Raw genomic sequence first — 16,853 nt, 5'->3', positions numbered from 1 at the left:
ACAGTAGTGGATCGGTGTATCTATTATATGATCCCTTATAATAATTCATTATAATATTTCAAAATCTTCTCTAACTTTTGAGGGTTTTCTGCCCCTTGGTTCTGGCTTCAGACTTCCAGGCTGAGTTCCTCCTGGGTATTGTACTTGTGGCATTAGTGTTTGCAAACCACCGATTGATGGAAAAGAAAAGCTATAGTGCGTAAATCTGTATAAAAAATTGTGCTATTCTAGTTTATCATTTATGCTTTCTCGAAACCACTTTCTACCATCTTCCTCAGCACCTACTGCTTTGAAGGTGGGTGCCACTGTAATATCTGCTGGTAAGTTATGATGGGAGTGAAGTATGAACATGAGATGTGGCATGTTTGCTTGGGATGCCTATCGTAGTATTGTTGTGGTTTTCGTAGTTAGTCCTCTTGGTCAAGAGGTTTAAGTTACCTAAGAGCCGATCAATTGTTCTGCAAATCAGACCACAGAATTATTTAGGATATTTTAGCTATTTTTAGTTGGTAAATCAACCATTTTCTTCTATTTCTTCGAAACTTTTTGCATTTTGAGAACTTTTTGAAAGCAATGATTGATTAATTCCACACATCTTTTTGAAACTTGAATGTTTCTCCATCCCTAAATTATAGCCCATGGTGTCAGGTATTATTTGTGTGGTTTGTGGCCTTCGAATTGATGAAAGGCTGAAAGATGAGGCTGAATGGAGTTCTATTTCCATTTTAGGAAGGAACGAGAATATCCCAATTTTCAAAATCTAATCTCGGCTTTACCTTCAATCGACAACCAATGAAGAAGGCTCCGCCCTGACGGATGAATGATCATGGCCAGAATTATTTAATGTGTCATACTCTTACGACAGCCTACCTTTTAGTACTTTTTCTCCTTTTTTTTCTAATTTTAATATTTGTTTTGGAGTAAGCACATCTGGTTTTTGCGCAAATTTATAAGACTGAAATTGCAAAATTAGTGTATTTTATAGGGCAAGGTTCATTAAATACATGACCTGGAGTGGTTCAGTCAGTATTCAGTTGAGGCTTTGAGATTGAAGGAGAACGGTAATGGAAGAACATGGTGATTACCATATCAAAATCTTGAGTTATTTGATTCCTAAATATTATGTCTAGGCATAAAACATCAGCCGTTTATTTTGGTTTCCGCTCGAGTCCCATCACTATTGTGATTCGATAGGATGCTGCATAGTATTAAAAATTGGATGGTTCTGAGTAGAAATATATGGTGAATGCTGATCCACAGACCCAATCCTACATTCTTGGGAGTAAGATTGAATGGTTATAGTTATAATCATGGTCTTTTACTTTCTTTTGTTAGAAGTGAACAAAATCAAGACGAGTGAATTTAGCCACCACATGCATGACCGTGCGCGGAATTCTGCTAAGAAAATTTTATCACTGAACATAGAGATCAAGGCTTGTTTGTTTGCAAGGAAACTCACAGCAAAGGAAAAGTAAAGCTTTCGGATGGAAAAGAAAAAAGTTAACAAAATAGTTAAGAAAGAACAGGGTAGTAACAGAATCACGGGAGAACATTTGGTGTCACTGCTAGAAAGATCTTTCCAGAGCTAGTATTTCATTTGACCTGTCACAACAGCTCACTTGTCCTGGGCACAGAAGCACAACAGCACTTTGTGGATCCGCTTTAAAAAACACCAGCAGCAGGACAGCGAAAACAGATGAAAAATAATATTCAGCATCAAAAAATGGATGCTTTAAGCCCCATCTGAAATTACGTAGACAGCTTGATTCACACATAATTATGTTGGAATCATAAGCAAGCAAACGTACAATGCTAATCAGTTAAAAACTGAGAAGCGTAAGGTGACTTCCCTATGTTGGAGGGAGAAATGCAACACCGGATGGGTGTGGACACTCAAGCAACTTCACTTTGATATGCCGGAATTCCTAGGTTATGCATTGATTTCTCAACAATAATATGCCTTTTGAGTTCAACAAACAACGCAATCCTGCTTAGAATTTACTATCACGTTTAAATATTTTAAAACTCTTAAAGCTATATATCATCATGTTAACATCCACTAGCATCCCAGGACAGAACTCGGACTTTGGGACAGCCTTCAATACCACTTCCACAATTGAAATCCCCACAACTGATGCTTTGGTACCACTCACAATGCAGCAATGAATTTTTGGATCTTTGCTTGTGCTCGCTCCTTCTCTTCAGGTCCATCCATATCTCCAATATTATCATGATATTCCTGCAATATGAGGCATATAAATGGAAAGCACATTGGTGACAAGCCAATAGATGAGAAATTTGACTAGCTTTTCTGGAAAAAAAGCGACAATACATCAACTTTTTGGACCCAAGGATGACAATTTGAAGAAGCTCTTATGTCTAACCAAGTGCACCGTTCTATATAAAAGTGATACCATAGTCATTCATACAGAAAAGCTGTAGCTTTGGCCTCCATGAAATTCAGTTTACAGGATGCAGCTCCTACTTTAGTACCATTTCTCTTCCACTTTTTTAGCCAAGACGTTGCTTTTTCAATGCTTCAACTTAATTTCATAGCTATACAAGGGCCGTGCATGCAAAAGGGGGAGACATCAGAATGGCGTCAAGTGTGATACCCACAATCATCCATAAAAATACTCTTCTCATATTAACACATGAATCATTCATGTCGCGCGCAATTTATACTACACATATGCAAATAATAGAGATCTCTCTCCAACCCAAGTGCAGCATTATGTATAAGGCACTCCAATCTTATGTAACACTTTTAGACTACCACGGCATGTATGGCCAGGATACCCATGAGAAGGATGAGGAAGCAAGAAATGACTCCAACTCTTGAACTCCGCATCTTAAAGAGTGGGGAGAGATTGGAATGCTCTTGACCCAAGGGCATCACATGGGCATACTTCTATTTCCCCAGAGAGAAAACCATAGTGCTCTAACACAATTGTCAAATCGTATGAGAAAATAAAATTTAGATTCTCAAGCTCCAGTCTACAAGAATGGACAGAAAAAAGAGGAGGGCGGAAATAGTAATTCCTGTTCTTGGGTCATCCACCATCTCTCCTCTTTTTTTTCAAAAAAGAAGGAAAAAAAAACGGAAAAGCACTTCACCATGACATCCATGATACTAACAGAAAGTGAGTTGCAAATTATTCCGTGAAGTTCTCATACTGTTGTATATGATAGTTATAATGTCACTCAAACAATACAAAAGAAACCTGAAGTTTAATCAAGCACTAAAAGTCCATAAACAGAAATTAACTAGCAGGAACTTTCACTTTAGAAAACATATCAAAGCTATTAGTGATAGCCCTAATCGATTGACACACAAAAAATCAAGGTAATTCTGATATGGAAGAAGTGATTAAATAAAAGGCTTTTCCCAGAATGCATACCTGAAGTATATCCTTCACATCCTTCTTTGTCAATCTCTGTTGTCTAAGTAGTAGTTCTATTCTTGCCCTCATGCGTGGGTGCCTACATATAACCATCATCTAAAATTAAGACTAGGACATTGTTTCAGAATTAATTGATCAAATAAAAGTTGCTTGAGCTCTACTTACTCAGAACACCAGAGATGGCCCAGAATAACTGCAATCAACTGAAAAGATGAAATGCTTGAGAAAAATTAATCCATGAAATGCTTGAGAAAAATAACAGCAGTGCACCATCATAACATAGTGCTTACTTGAAGAGTAAAGAGCCCAGCTTCCAGTTTTCGATTGTAACGCTCCTCTTCATCCATCTATAAAAATAAAGAGTGACCAGATGTCAGGCTTAACCCTAGGTAATATGTTGATGCAAATTTTAAACTGAGATGAGATAGTGACCTCCCAATCATCCAATTCAAGTCCACTAAGTCGTTCAGACTCGGCTTTAACTCTGTCAGAATACCTAAAAATTATGACAGTTGATCATATGTGAGAAGCAACAAGTCGAAACATCAGTATCAAGAAATCAAACTCAAGCAACAAAGATTCTGTAAAGAAGTCATCAAGATTTTGGAAATTTACCGCATATAGAGTTCCATCAGTCGGTCGATTTTTTCACATTCATTTTCTACAAATTTGCTTAACAATCTGTCCCTTCTTGAACCTCTCACAATACCACCTGATGGAAAATTATCATATACCAGGATATAAATGAGATTAAACTGGACAAATAAGAATTTTGAAATTTAAACAATACAGTGATGACTAAATTAAATAAAATTTCTAAAAACCAATGAACTAATAGCTAAAAGAATTTTAAAGCAGATCATACAATTGTAATCAACTGATTGATTTCCTCTAGGCTAACTAGCTAAGAGATGAGATGAGTGTACAAATTGTTATATTTTATTTAACCTAAAATTTGTCCCCTTTATAGCGATGGATGATATACAGATGAATAGCCGTACCAAAGGATAAAAAAAAAAACGCTAGCTCCAGGTAGGAGTAGGTAGAGGTGCAGGAATATGGAACGTAGTCCTAGAAGATAACAGGAAGTTAAAGTGTCCAAGCATTAAAATGTCAGTAATCAGTATTGAATTGATTTACCATAAAAATTAATTTACCTGTATTCAATGGGGTAAAAAAAATAGGAATCCAGATTGATTGAAATAACCAGAAGGCTTATAAGCATGGTAGTGGAAATTGGTGAAGAATTTGCTGCTTCTAGAAAAAAGTTTGAACCAAAAAAACTTTCCTAGAGCTTAAGCAGGAACCTAATCCCAGCTTCAAAGGTCAGCTTTATTAACCAAAGCATGATCCATCAAAGTTTGAGATTGTATTATTGGCACTTAACCCATGTCAAACCCCTATAAATTGGTATGCGAATCATGTACAGAGCAACTATGAGTTCTTTCTGAAGCTTCAATACATAATGAAGAAGAACCCTCTAAGATGAAACAAGAACAATTTATATTTAATATAAATATTTAAAAAAGAAAAAAAATCATGATATGTAGAAATCAAGAAAAGTTAAGAATGATAAATGATAAGAGACTAAAAAAGTGTTTGAGATAAAATAGCTAGTGTTTCATGTCTTTCACACGTGCAATGCAGGTGGATTAAAAAGGAATGGCTGTGATTCTATTTGATGGAATAGGAGATAAAGACACACGATATATCTCTAACCCTCTGTTTGGTACGAAAGATGGATTGGACGAAGGGCGGATGAGGGAGAGGATGGATGGGTCTTCCATCCATTCTCCCATGTGTTTGGCAAAACATGAAAGGATAGATAGGAATGATTTCCTCCTCTGATTGGTATAGGAAGAACGAAATGAAGAATGGATGATATTTGTATCACAATTTTGCTAAAATACCTTTTGATAAAAAAAGGTGGTGTGTGGGCCTCTTATCTTTTGTCAAAAAATAAGGGGTAATTTTGTCAACGTAAAAACCCACCCCTCACATGTTCCCTTCATTTTTCCTAAAATTTTATGAAACCAAACGGTGGATGGAGGCCATCCATCCTTCCAACCCCATCCATCCTCCCTTTCGTGACCCTAACCAAACACAAAGAGATTACATGAGATACAGATAACCGCATTTAACTTTCCCACCTTGTGTTGGACTCCTATGCTTTGTACACCTAAACTCACACTCCCATGCACTTCTTAATTATGTCAATGAGATTCTTACCCAGGTGACGGTTACAAATCACGCTCCTCACCACCCGCCACAAGGTATACCTCATCCCCCCTCCCTAACCCCCTTCTCTCTCTAAAGAAACCCTAACATCTTCTGCTCTCCCCTCCATGCGCAATTTCCGGCTGAGATCTCCTGCCTAAAGGGACCAAACTGCACCTCCCCAACCCCCCGCCCGCCCCCCCCAAAAAAAAAATAAAATAAAATAAAATAAAAATAAAATAAAAAAAATGCACCACATCCCCATGTCCCTATTACTATAGTCGATCACTGTTGTGGTTGAGAATCAGATCACATCGGGGTTGACCAGATTGAACAAAATTCTATTTTCAACATACAATCTTGTCAGAGAACGAGGCTTTGGTTGGGTCTAGGACAGATCATAGATGAATAGCTATAATTACAGATGGTTGAACTTGGATTTGACTTGGACCCAATCATTTTCCACCGCTATATACGAAATACATACATACACATATAATTAATTAATTATTGGTGTAACTTTGATCCATAAAGACAACCATATTCATCGGAGAAGGCTTGCTAGTGCTTGGTATTTCGTAAAAAGGGAGATCTTTGATACAAGTAGTGCCAAAAATTAGGTAAACAAAGGCATAAATAAAAGAAAGCTAAAATGCACAAACCAATGCATCAACATTTGCGGGTTAAATTCTAAGGTAGACAAAAAGCCCAAATCTTAGTTTAAAGAAAAAGCAGAGCTAAAGGTCCATTTGACAATAATTTTGTTTCCTGTTTGTTAACTTTTGAAAGCAGAAAAACAAAAAAGACAATCTAAAACATAGTTGACGAACTTTTTTTGTTGATTTCATTTTTAAAAAGATATTCAAAATATCCAAAAAACAAGTACAAAATATTGTGATTCTAAGCTTTCATTTTCTGTTTGTAGAGCTACCACCTCCATAACCACAGCCTTGCTAGCATTACCACCACCGCCACCACTATAGCCAAATCCACAAAAAGAAAATAGAAAAATGAAGTAGTCAAATACAATGTAATAATCAAGACCAAGGAATGCAGAACCATCCCGAACAGTTCGGTACGGCACATATTGACTCGTGCTGGCGGCGGACCAGGACGGTTCTGGCATTCAAAACAAGAAACTGGCGAAGGAGGGGAAGAGGAAGAAGGAAAGATAGAAAGAGAGAGAGAGAGAGAGAGGAGGGCGCAGTGAGAAGGCCATCGGAGGGCCGGGGAGTAGCGTTGGGGGGGGGGGGGGCAAAGGAAAGGCTACACCCTCTGGATCCCTGTTTCGTTTTAAAATAAGGGTTCGTCGGGGCCTTTTTTTATTTTGCATATATTAAGTGAAATCAACAACCCCCTTGCCTCTCCACGCCACTCCTCGACCCTCCAGTGGCCTCCATATCTCTCCCTTCCCTCTCCCTCTCTCTCTCTTCCTCTCTCACATTCTTCCTCTCCCCCGTCCTCTCTGTTGTGTCTGGCCGTGCTCCGCCGGCCTTCATCATCTCTTCCTCCATTCTTCCCTCTTCCTCCTTTCCCCTCTCTCTTTTCCTCTCTCTCGTTCTCCCTCTCCCTTGCCCTCTCTGCTATGTCGGTACGGGCCCAACATGGAACGGCATGGGGGCGTACCGAACCATGCCGCCGGCTGATTGGTATGGGCTCCAGTACCAGCACAGTAATCCTTGATCAATACTATGTCAAAAAAATCATTTGCTTTTAATATAGAATTGATGTATTGATGGGCTGCAAGTCATCATCATAGAGCCTAGATTTGCTTAGTATTTTAATCTACTTTTTCCCCTTCTTTTATCTCTGTTTTAAGTCTAGTTTTAGTGAGTCTATAATATATAGGGGTAAGATTTAACAATCTCAGGCCTTATTTTGATAGCTAGATGATCCCCCATACTACAGCAGTACTGTGCATGGTACTGTTCATGCTACAATACCCATGAATGGTAACCAGTTGCTTCTGAAGGGCAATTTAGGGAACTAAGTTTACTTAGGGTTTCCTTTATTACAAAAACATTTATTGGATTAATGTAATCAGTTTCTTCTTGGACATTGGGAAAAAAAAGGGTTTGGGGGGGGAGGCTTCTTCTATTTCTTCTCCACCGGCCTCTTGATCATATCTCTCCCATCTTGCTTGCAGAAATTGGTTTTCCTTATTCTGTATCTCAAATAACATTCATACTATTTGATTTTTTGCTACATACTATTGCCGGTGGCTGATTAGCTGCACTGAATGATTTTATTGAGATCATTGCAAGTTAATGCTTTGTTTCTGCATGCTGAAACTTTTATAGAAGCAGTAAACATCTTCACTTTGTTTCTGTTTTGCTACAAACTTATAAAAGATGATCGGTCTAGGGTATTCTCACAATTTTAGAAGTCTTTATTGCTCGCAGGAATTTCTGGACAGCACCTAGAAATCTATTTGAAACCCTAATTTTCCTTTCTAATAGTTTTTTAAACCATCTTTCATGCTGACCTAACCCTAAATTGTATAACTTTGGTATCAGAGCACCCACTGGATCCCTCGATTTTCTCCAAAATCTGAACCCTTTGCTATGTTTTCATACCCTGATCTAAAGAAAGAGAATAAGGAGCAACTTGATGGATCATAAGCATGGCTAGATAAATGATTCAAGCATCTGGAAGACAAGTGGCAACTAAAAGCTTCAATTTCAGGAGGATGTCAAATGGAAAGTAAAGGAGCCATCAGAATCATCTCATGTAACAGGTTGACTGGATACAATTCGAGTGGAACCTATAGATCCATGGGTAACCTAGCACCAGCCCATGTACATATCACTTTTCAGCAAAGAAGAACATAAGGTTCGGAAGTACCTGAATTTCAAGGTCAGATGCAGCTGAAAGCTTTTATAGATTGGGAGGCAAATTGTAATGCTTTCTTTGATTGCCATGCTTTCTTTCATTGGCATCAGCTGACTGAAGTGAGAAAATTCATCTGCTACAGCTAAAGTTGACAAGAGCAGCATGCATATGGTGGAGGGATGATAGTAGAAGATAAGGCCGAGGTATTCAAACTTGGGAGGAGGTGACAGATGCATGAGAAAGGTTTCTTCCTCCAGGTTATGTTCATCATCTACAACCTCAGTTTCATAAGCTTCATCAAAAGGATGATAACATGCAAGTCTACACTGAACAGTTCATGAGGAGGCCATGCGGATAGTTTTATTTCATTCTAAGGACATTGGCAACTAAATATAAGGCATGGGCTGAAAGAAGAAATTCCGAAAAATTTGATTGGACATTGATATTGGACAGTTGAGGATTTATATCATGATGCATTTAAGATTGAAGCAAAGCTTTAAAAGAGCGATGCTCTAAAGACACTCCAAGAGATTGCACATAGGCCATGTCCAGTTGCTCCAATTACACTGGCAACGGCTAATCAAGTGAGTGAGAAAGCAAGGCTGTAGGCATGACTAGTCATCACGATGGGAAGAAGGGACATGGCCAGCATGTGCCCTGAAGGAAAACCATCACTACTTTAGCAGCAGACTTGGATGAGGTTGAAGTCATTGAAGAACAAGACAATCAAATCCTACATATGACTGTGAAGGGTGACTCGATGAATGAGCCTTTGGCCCTAATGGCATGATGTTATAATAAGTGGACAAGCGATAGCATCTTCAGTACAATGGGCAAGTGCAAAGGACATTCTAGTATTCTGATCTTTGATGGTGGGAGCATGGATAATTTGGTTATAGAGATAGTCAAGAGATTGGGCCTTAAAACTGAACCACATTGAAAACCTTATAGCTTGAATTGGCTCACAAAATATAATCAAACCATGGTTACAAAGATTCGTAGTTTGCATTTCACCTTGGAGGTGGGGGTGAAATTAAGTTAGATGCACTGTAGTCCTGAAGGATGCCTGTGATATTTTACTTGGATCCCCATGGTTGTATGATTGAGATGCTATTCATGTAACAAGGATGAACAGCTATCCCTTTACAGTAAAAGGCGACATCATTGTTTGCAACTTTGCATCCTCTGAAACCAAAGCTAAAAATATGATATGCAGTTAACTGCTTTTCACACCGGATTCCTCAAATGAGAATAGCTTCCACTTACAAAGGAATTCTTGGACCATATCCAAGATAGACATCGAGGTCGAAGGCGAGCAAAGCGCAATGGGCTGCAAGTCATCATCATCGAGCCTAGACTAGCTTAATATTTTAATCTACTATTTTTTAATCTTCTTTTTTTCCTTCTTTCATCTCTGTATTAATTTAATTTTTAGCAAGTCTAGAATATAAAGGGGTGAGATTTAACAATCTGAGGACTTATTTCGCTAGCTAGATGATGTACTACTATTCATGCTAGCGTACCGCTGAAGGGTATTTTAGGGAACTCAATTTATTTAGGGCTTCCTTTACTACAAAAGCATTTATTGGATTAATTAGTCAGTTTTTCTTGGACAGTTGAGGAAACAAAAAGATGGCTTCCTCCCTGACAGCCTCTTGGTGCCATCTCTCCCATTCTTTCTTTTCTCTTCTCTGCTTCCTCTTCTTCCTCTTCACTTATTTTCCCTCCTATCTTGCTTGCTGAAATTGGTGTTGTTTATTCCGAATCTTTATTTATATCTGTTGCTATCCTAGTTTTATATATTAAATAGCATGCATACTTCAAGATCTTTTGCTACATGCTATTTCTGGTGGTTGATTTGCTATATTGAACATATTTATTGAGATCTTTGCATGCTAATGCCTTGTTTCTGCATGCTGAAACTTTATATCAGCAGTAAACATCTTCCTTCTTGTTTTTATTTTGTTACAAACTTAGTCAAGGGATTTCTCGCACTTTAGGTGCCTTTATTGCTTCCTGGAATTTCGGGACATAGCCTAGAAATCTAGTTGAAACTTAATTTTCCTTTCTCCAAGGTTTCCAAACCATATTTCATGCAGACCTAACCCTAGGATGCATCAAGAATCAGTGGGAAGATATATAAGTCATTCATATGCATATTTATATATGATTCTTCATTCCTTCTAAACTCAGGTTTTCATGTTTTCTACTTTGTAAAACAAGCCTTCTTCCTGATGTACTACCATATTAACATCAGTAAGTAATTAACAATATTCTCCAGCAAATCTACACAAAATTGTCTCTCATTTTGCATCAAACCTAACAATTACTTTGCTTATCAGATATACTTAACTTCGTCCAACTTCACCATCATCAAGGACTCAAGATCAACAATATGGTATAGACACACTGGGTTCCACGAGTGGAATATACAGTCATAAACAAATTAACTCGCAAATTAACAAACACATGACATGTAAGATACAAGATAACAATAAATTCAAAATTTTAGAATCCACTTGCCTTACCAAATAATGATGCAATCAGCGAAATCAGTCGCTCTTCTAACTCCTCTTGGTAGCTCTCTTTGTTATTTTTCCTGCCCACCGGAATCTAAATAGAATATAAAATTAAAAAAAGGATGCATGAATGAAAATGATATGCAAACAATGCATATAAAATAATGCATGAAAAGAATAAGGGTGTGATCAATTTAAAAAGCACTATGAAGTATGAACTCATTTCTGGCTAAGTGTAACACAGACAAACAAGGGGCACAGTCCAACAAACAGCAATGTGAAAACAACCCACAAGATCATCCTGCTTTAAGAGGAAATAAAAATTCACATGGAACATAAATATTAAATATCAACAAATAGAGATGGCATTTATCAGAAAGAGACCGAAATTATATCATTTTCCTGCCAAGACAAAACCACATAACTCTAAATGCAAAAGGAATGAATTTGACCAACACATCTTGGAGTATCTTAGCAACTCAAATCATTATGGAAATTATAGATTCACATGCATTGGAACAATTATTCTCATCATGAGAAACATCAAACATACAAGCTAAGTTTACAAATCCATGGCCTTGCCCATCTTTATTTTGATGCTTCCTCACAATCTGAGGCCGCCTCTCTACATATCATACTCTCCTACAGTCCCTGGTTTAATTACATGCTCCTTTTGGAATTACAATTACAATACAATACCCCTCAGAAAAAGTCATGTGGGCACTAATAGAGGGGAGAATCCCGCAAGAGCGGCCAATAACAAGACCTGATCTGCCTATGGCTTGGGCATTGTTCACCAACTAATGCTCACTAGGATCCACTTCTACCCCTTATGAAACATCATGGATTAAAAATTTGGGCCATTCTGGTAACGGTTTTGAGCACCAATATGAGCCTATATATTTGAAAACCACAGAGGCCCCGAAAGTACTACACAGGCTGCTTTTTCTTGTTACTATCCAAATTCTAGATAACCCTAAAGAATCTCAGCACGTGACCTAGGTTGACCACCCCTACCTATGCCTAGGGGGAATTTTTTCTTTTGGCAAGGTTAAGAGTTCAATAACTAATGCTAGTGGCTGTAGATTTCTCTCATGCGGGTCCGTTATTACTTTCTATACATTTTCATTTTTATTCTTATTAATGCTATCTCACTTTACATGATAGTTAAAAATAGGTCGGTTCTGAAACTAGACACATTTAAATCTGCATTCTTATCACATCATCACCCTTCCAACATTATGTTGCCTTCAAAGATGCTGATTTCATCACCTAAGAGATACTAATACAATAAGGCCACTCTCTTTTGCATTAGAACATCAGTCTTATTGTTTGAGTTATAGTTCTATAAACAAATTTCACAGCAAAGACCTGAATCCTTAACATGGAAGCATAGGGCCATAATTACATCAAAGTGCTATGAAAGCATTATTTCAAAACATCCATCATGTTTTTTTGTCAAATGTCCCAGGCACCTGTCAAGTGGCACTAAATATTACATATGCACTTATTGAAACCATCAAGAAGTTACCTGGTGAAGATATGTAATTGAAATGATGAGACAACAAAATAAATAAGCCCTTTTGGAAGACCTTGATGAGGATGGAGTCACCAAAATAGAAGCCACACAATGCCAGCAAGAACATTATTCTTACAACTTGCGAATCCAACAGTGCAGCAGAAAACCAATCATCTAAAGAAATTCTTTCCGCATCATCATCTTTTAAACCAAGGCATTTGGTACCTCATAGTTGTGTTATCGGTAAGCCTCTTTTTGTATGGGTAGTTGACTTTAAAAAAAAAAAAGGCACTATAATGATGCTTACATAGCAAGGAGTAATTATCAATCTTTACAGATTACAATATAATAATGTGGAATTTTGGAGGGTATCATGGCCTTGGATCTGAAAATTTTGATCAACAACATGTCCCTTTCTATAGAACATCACCCATGGGTCACCAATATGACATAAACAATTTACAATGGGTTATCTCAAGCCACATGAAGTTGTACACAACTAATTATCAATTTTAAGAGGAAAAGGCAGTGGGATTAGATAAATGGACCTTCATGTACAGATAAACCCAAAAGATATGCATTACTAGTTATCCAACTATAAGATTTCTCAATTGTTGAAATCTAAACAGAACAACTAAAAGTCCAACTTAGGATATTGAGTTAAATTGTTTTCTCATATTCACAGGAGCTGAAGGTGACAAGTCTATAAGAGTCCCCATTATGAATAGTTGCTTCTTTGGTCTTATTTCATCACCATTTTCCTGTGAAGGGCTATTTTCAACTATTGCTTCACTAGTTTCATAAGCAGTAGTTCGCTTATGATTCAACAACCAAAAGGCAGTTAAATTGAGAAATATGCTTTTGAGATTCAGCCTGAACCCCAAAACAGAAATCCACAACTAAACCAAAATCTAAAGTAAGTTTCATATTTTCAGCAAAGACTAACTATAGGGGCTAAAATTATCATATATACAGATAATTTCAGCTAATATTTGCTATTAGCAAGAAACTCAAACTTGTGAGTTTTTCAAAGATTTAGAATTGTTGTGGCTTTAGGTATCAAAAAAAGAAAGCAAATTTTTGACATAAGCTCTACAGTCTTAACGCTCAAATCTCATGAATATGTAAATAGTCATAAATTAGATTGCCATCAGAACAATAAAATGATCCATTACATTTTTAAACCACAAATCAAGCTTTATTTAGCTTTTCATTTGAAAAAATATTCAGTTTTAAATAATTTTAGCATGAAATCACTGAAACTGCACATCAACCAGGCCCAAATAAAATTCAAATAACATCTATTAGCTTTATTGACATTTTCTTTTTGTGCATTCGACCTTTTCCCTTTTTTAATTAACCGTTGGTTCTTTTTATAATTCTTTGGATGGAAATGCCAAAAGTAGAGCCAAGACCACCGAAACCATCAAATTTGCCTCAATTTTCCAGACTAGCTGAGGAGTTATGGCTATGACATGGAATCCAACATGCAAAGGAGCAAAAACAAGCCAGTCTAGCTCAATATCTAGATATGGAGAATAAATTAAAATGCATCTCATCCTTAACAAATCTAAAAACAGAAAAGTATTGAAGAAGAAGGTAGCAGTGGAGAACTTGCCTTACCCATGAAAGCAGCAAATGCCGTCTTCAAGCCCAACACATCCACAAATCGCTCGCAAGCTGGAGGATACTTTGTCATCGCGAAATCAAGGACCCTGATTGCCGACCCATAAGCAGATTTCTTCTGCTTCATTATGATGATCATCAACTCCACCCCCTCCGACTTCAAGAATCTCTCCTTGTTCTCCATCTGCATAAGCAAGCAGCACAAGCAGTCGAACAGGTTCCCCAGCATCTCTTCCTCATCCGTGCTCTTAGGGTCCTTCGACTTGTACATGGCCACGGCCTGCAGCATCGCGTCGACACCATTCATCTGTCCCAGCCTCTTCTGGTTAGCCGTGCTGTTCTGCAGCAGGATCGCTAGGATCTCTGACGCGTACTGCTTGTTGGCGTCGAACTCCCGGACCTTGACCCTCCCAAGGAGCCAGCGCAGGAGCTTGGTCCGCTCACAGACGAGCTCGGCGACCGTGGGCTTGACCTCGATCATGTTCTCGATGGTGGCGAGGGTGCTATAGATGGCGGCGGCTTCGTCGGGGTCGGCCTCGGAGAGGCGGCCGAGGTTCTGGACGAGGAGCTCGAGGGCGTTATTCTCGACGAGGGCGTCGACGAGGACGCGGGCGGGTTCATCGTTGTCCTCGAGGACGTCCTCGTCGGTAAGGTCCATGAGGAGGCCGACAAGGTCGACGGCGATGTCGGTGTTGTCGTGGCCGAGGAGACCGACGATGGAGGGGACGGTGTTGAGGGCGACGAGGTCCGGGTAGAGCTCGGGGCCGCCAGCGAGGATCTTGAGTCGCTCGATCTCTTCGTGGAGCTCGATTTCGGTGTCGGCGAACTTCTCCGGCTGGTCGGGATACTTCATGCGGGCTTCGAGGTTGTCGCGGAGGCGGCGCTCGAAGGAGAGCACCAGCTTCTTGAGAGCGCGGAGGTCGAGGACCTCCACGCCGCCGTTCTGGGACTTCTCCACCGCCTCCAGGAGGGAGAGGTCGATCTCTCCGCCGCCGTTGGCGGCCTCCACGGAGGCCGTAGGACTCGCCGGCGCTTCGTCGCGCTTCCGCTTATGGTGGTTCTCCATGGCTCTCAGAGAAGGGAACACCAAACCCTAGGTCAAGACCAGCGAACCATCCAGACTTCCAGAGAGTACCAAACGAGGCTTTTGGACAAAAAAAACCCCTTCCCGTTTCAAATTCCCGTTTCCCTTTTTAGGGCTCGTTTGGTTCGCGGGAAGAGGATACCTAGGAAAGTATTTTTGACATGTTTGGTTAACCATGGGAAAGTGACTAATTTCTAAAGTGCTTATATTTGGTTGACCATCCACTTTCCTAGGAAAGTTATGTATAATTCCTATTATGCCCTTAATAAAAATTAGGTCTTTAATGCCTCTTTAATGCTTCTTTAATGCTGAAGGGTCTTTTTGGGAAAAAATAAAAAAGGAGTGATTCCCACCTCATGGGAAAGTAACTTTCCCATGTTTCTCATGGGAAAGACTTTTCCATGAAATGTGGGAATCATATTCCTATGGGAATACCACTTTCCCATCTCTCTCTTTTGAAAACTCCAACCAAACAAGAGGCATTTCATTACTTTTCCGTTGACCACACTTTCCCCCCTCGTTTTCCTGCGAACCAAACGAGCCCTTAAGGGATATTGTCTCGCGTTCAAATGATATGCGGGCGTCCGATCGTTATCTCTGCAAACCATCGCACCAGGCCTTCTCCTCTCTCGATACACAGACGGAAAAGATGTGTTTAGGAGCAACAACAGACGGCAGATCATGCGTCGTATAAGGCTTTCTATGGAGATAATTGCACTTATTATTAAGCATAGCTGGATACGCAATTGCGCATACACCGTATGATGACCACTATTTCTTATAATCCAAGAATTTAGCAAACAAATATACATTGTACTTAGTGGAACAGACACAGCCAGCTACCAATTCCAAGATCCTTGAGTTCGAATCGAACTCGAGTTGCCCTCGGAGAGTCATCGTTTCCACCAGAGTCGGAAAGGAAGAAATTTCTAATGGAGAAAGAAAACTCTCAATCTAGGTCTTCTTCCCCGATCCCCCCACATGCCGAGCACAGGTTGGGTTCAGGCTTAGCCCATTCGGGCCGGCCCATAAGCGCACAGGCTGGGCTAGTTTGGGTCGGGCTGGGCTGGCACACGAGCCCAAAAATCTGGGTCATTATAGTAATGAAGTTCAATCTTTTGGATATGCAGTTCTCAGTCCAGTGCCATCTCCAAATTCCTGCAGGGCAATCAAATTCAGACTTCTTCTGAGAGTAATACTTTCTTTCGCTATTGTATCGCCACCTCCCTCCTTTACTCCAAGTTGCAACATTTCAACTCAATCATCAGTCTCATGGGTTAGTCCTCTATCTTGCTTGCTTTCCACAATAACGGGACTTGTCAGAGCAGCAACGTGACCACATTATCAGGTTTATGTGGAGCAGTTGGTTAGGACTTAGGAGAGCCCTTGTACTAGGTTGAGACTCATAGCTACTAACTAGGAGGTCTATTGTAGGCTAAGTGGAAAAGATCAATGGAGTTAGAATTCTATCCTTCATTTTTTATTCTGAAAATAAAAAAAAATGCAGCAAAATTATTTTTCGAGCTTGAGTTTCCACCCGACGTCAGTTCATATAAGTTATGAGGCTTTTTCATTACTATCAAGTTCAGATCTCAGGTTCTTAAGTAGGATCAACTTTCCTCAATTGAATGATCTAAGCCCTTAACAATTGA

The 16,853-nt window shown here is 39.2% G+C and overlaps 1 protein-coding gene across 1 annotated transcript; it reads right to left on the bottom strand.

Annotated features, from left to right (window-relative positions):
• Window positions 1-1,770: 1,770 nt before the first annotated feature.
• LOC103723755 (beta-catenin-like protein 1) lies at window positions 1,771-15,281 on the bottom strand. Its single transcript, XM_008814776.3, has 8 exons — window positions 14,110-15,281; window positions 10,982-11,066; window positions 4,020-4,116; window positions 3,837-3,900; window positions 3,695-3,751; window positions 3,570-3,607; window positions 3,402-3,483; window positions 1,771-2,239 (listed from the first exon to the last, which is right to left on the bottom strand). The coding sequence occupies exons 1-8, from the start codon at window positions 15,181-15,183 to the stop codon at window positions 2,150-2,152; spliced, it is 1,587 nt and encodes a 528-aa protein (XP_008812998.2). The 5' UTR covers window positions 15,184-15,281; the 3' UTR covers window positions 1,771-2,149.
• Window positions 15,282-16,853: the final 1,572 nt, after the last annotated feature.

Source organism: Phoenix dactylifera, chromosome 18 (genome assembly GCF_009389715.1).
Source record: "Phoenix dactylifera cultivar Barhee BC4 chromosome 18, palm_55x_up_171113_PBpolish2nd_filt_p, whole genome shotgun sequence".
In the NCBI taxonomy this organism is placed as follows: Eukaryota; Viridiplantae; Streptophyta; class Magnoliopsida; order Arecales; family Arecaceae; genus Phoenix; species Phoenix dactylifera.
The sequence above is the reverse complement of the archived record's forward strand: the minus strand, read 5'-3'. Positions and strand labels throughout refer to the sequence as shown.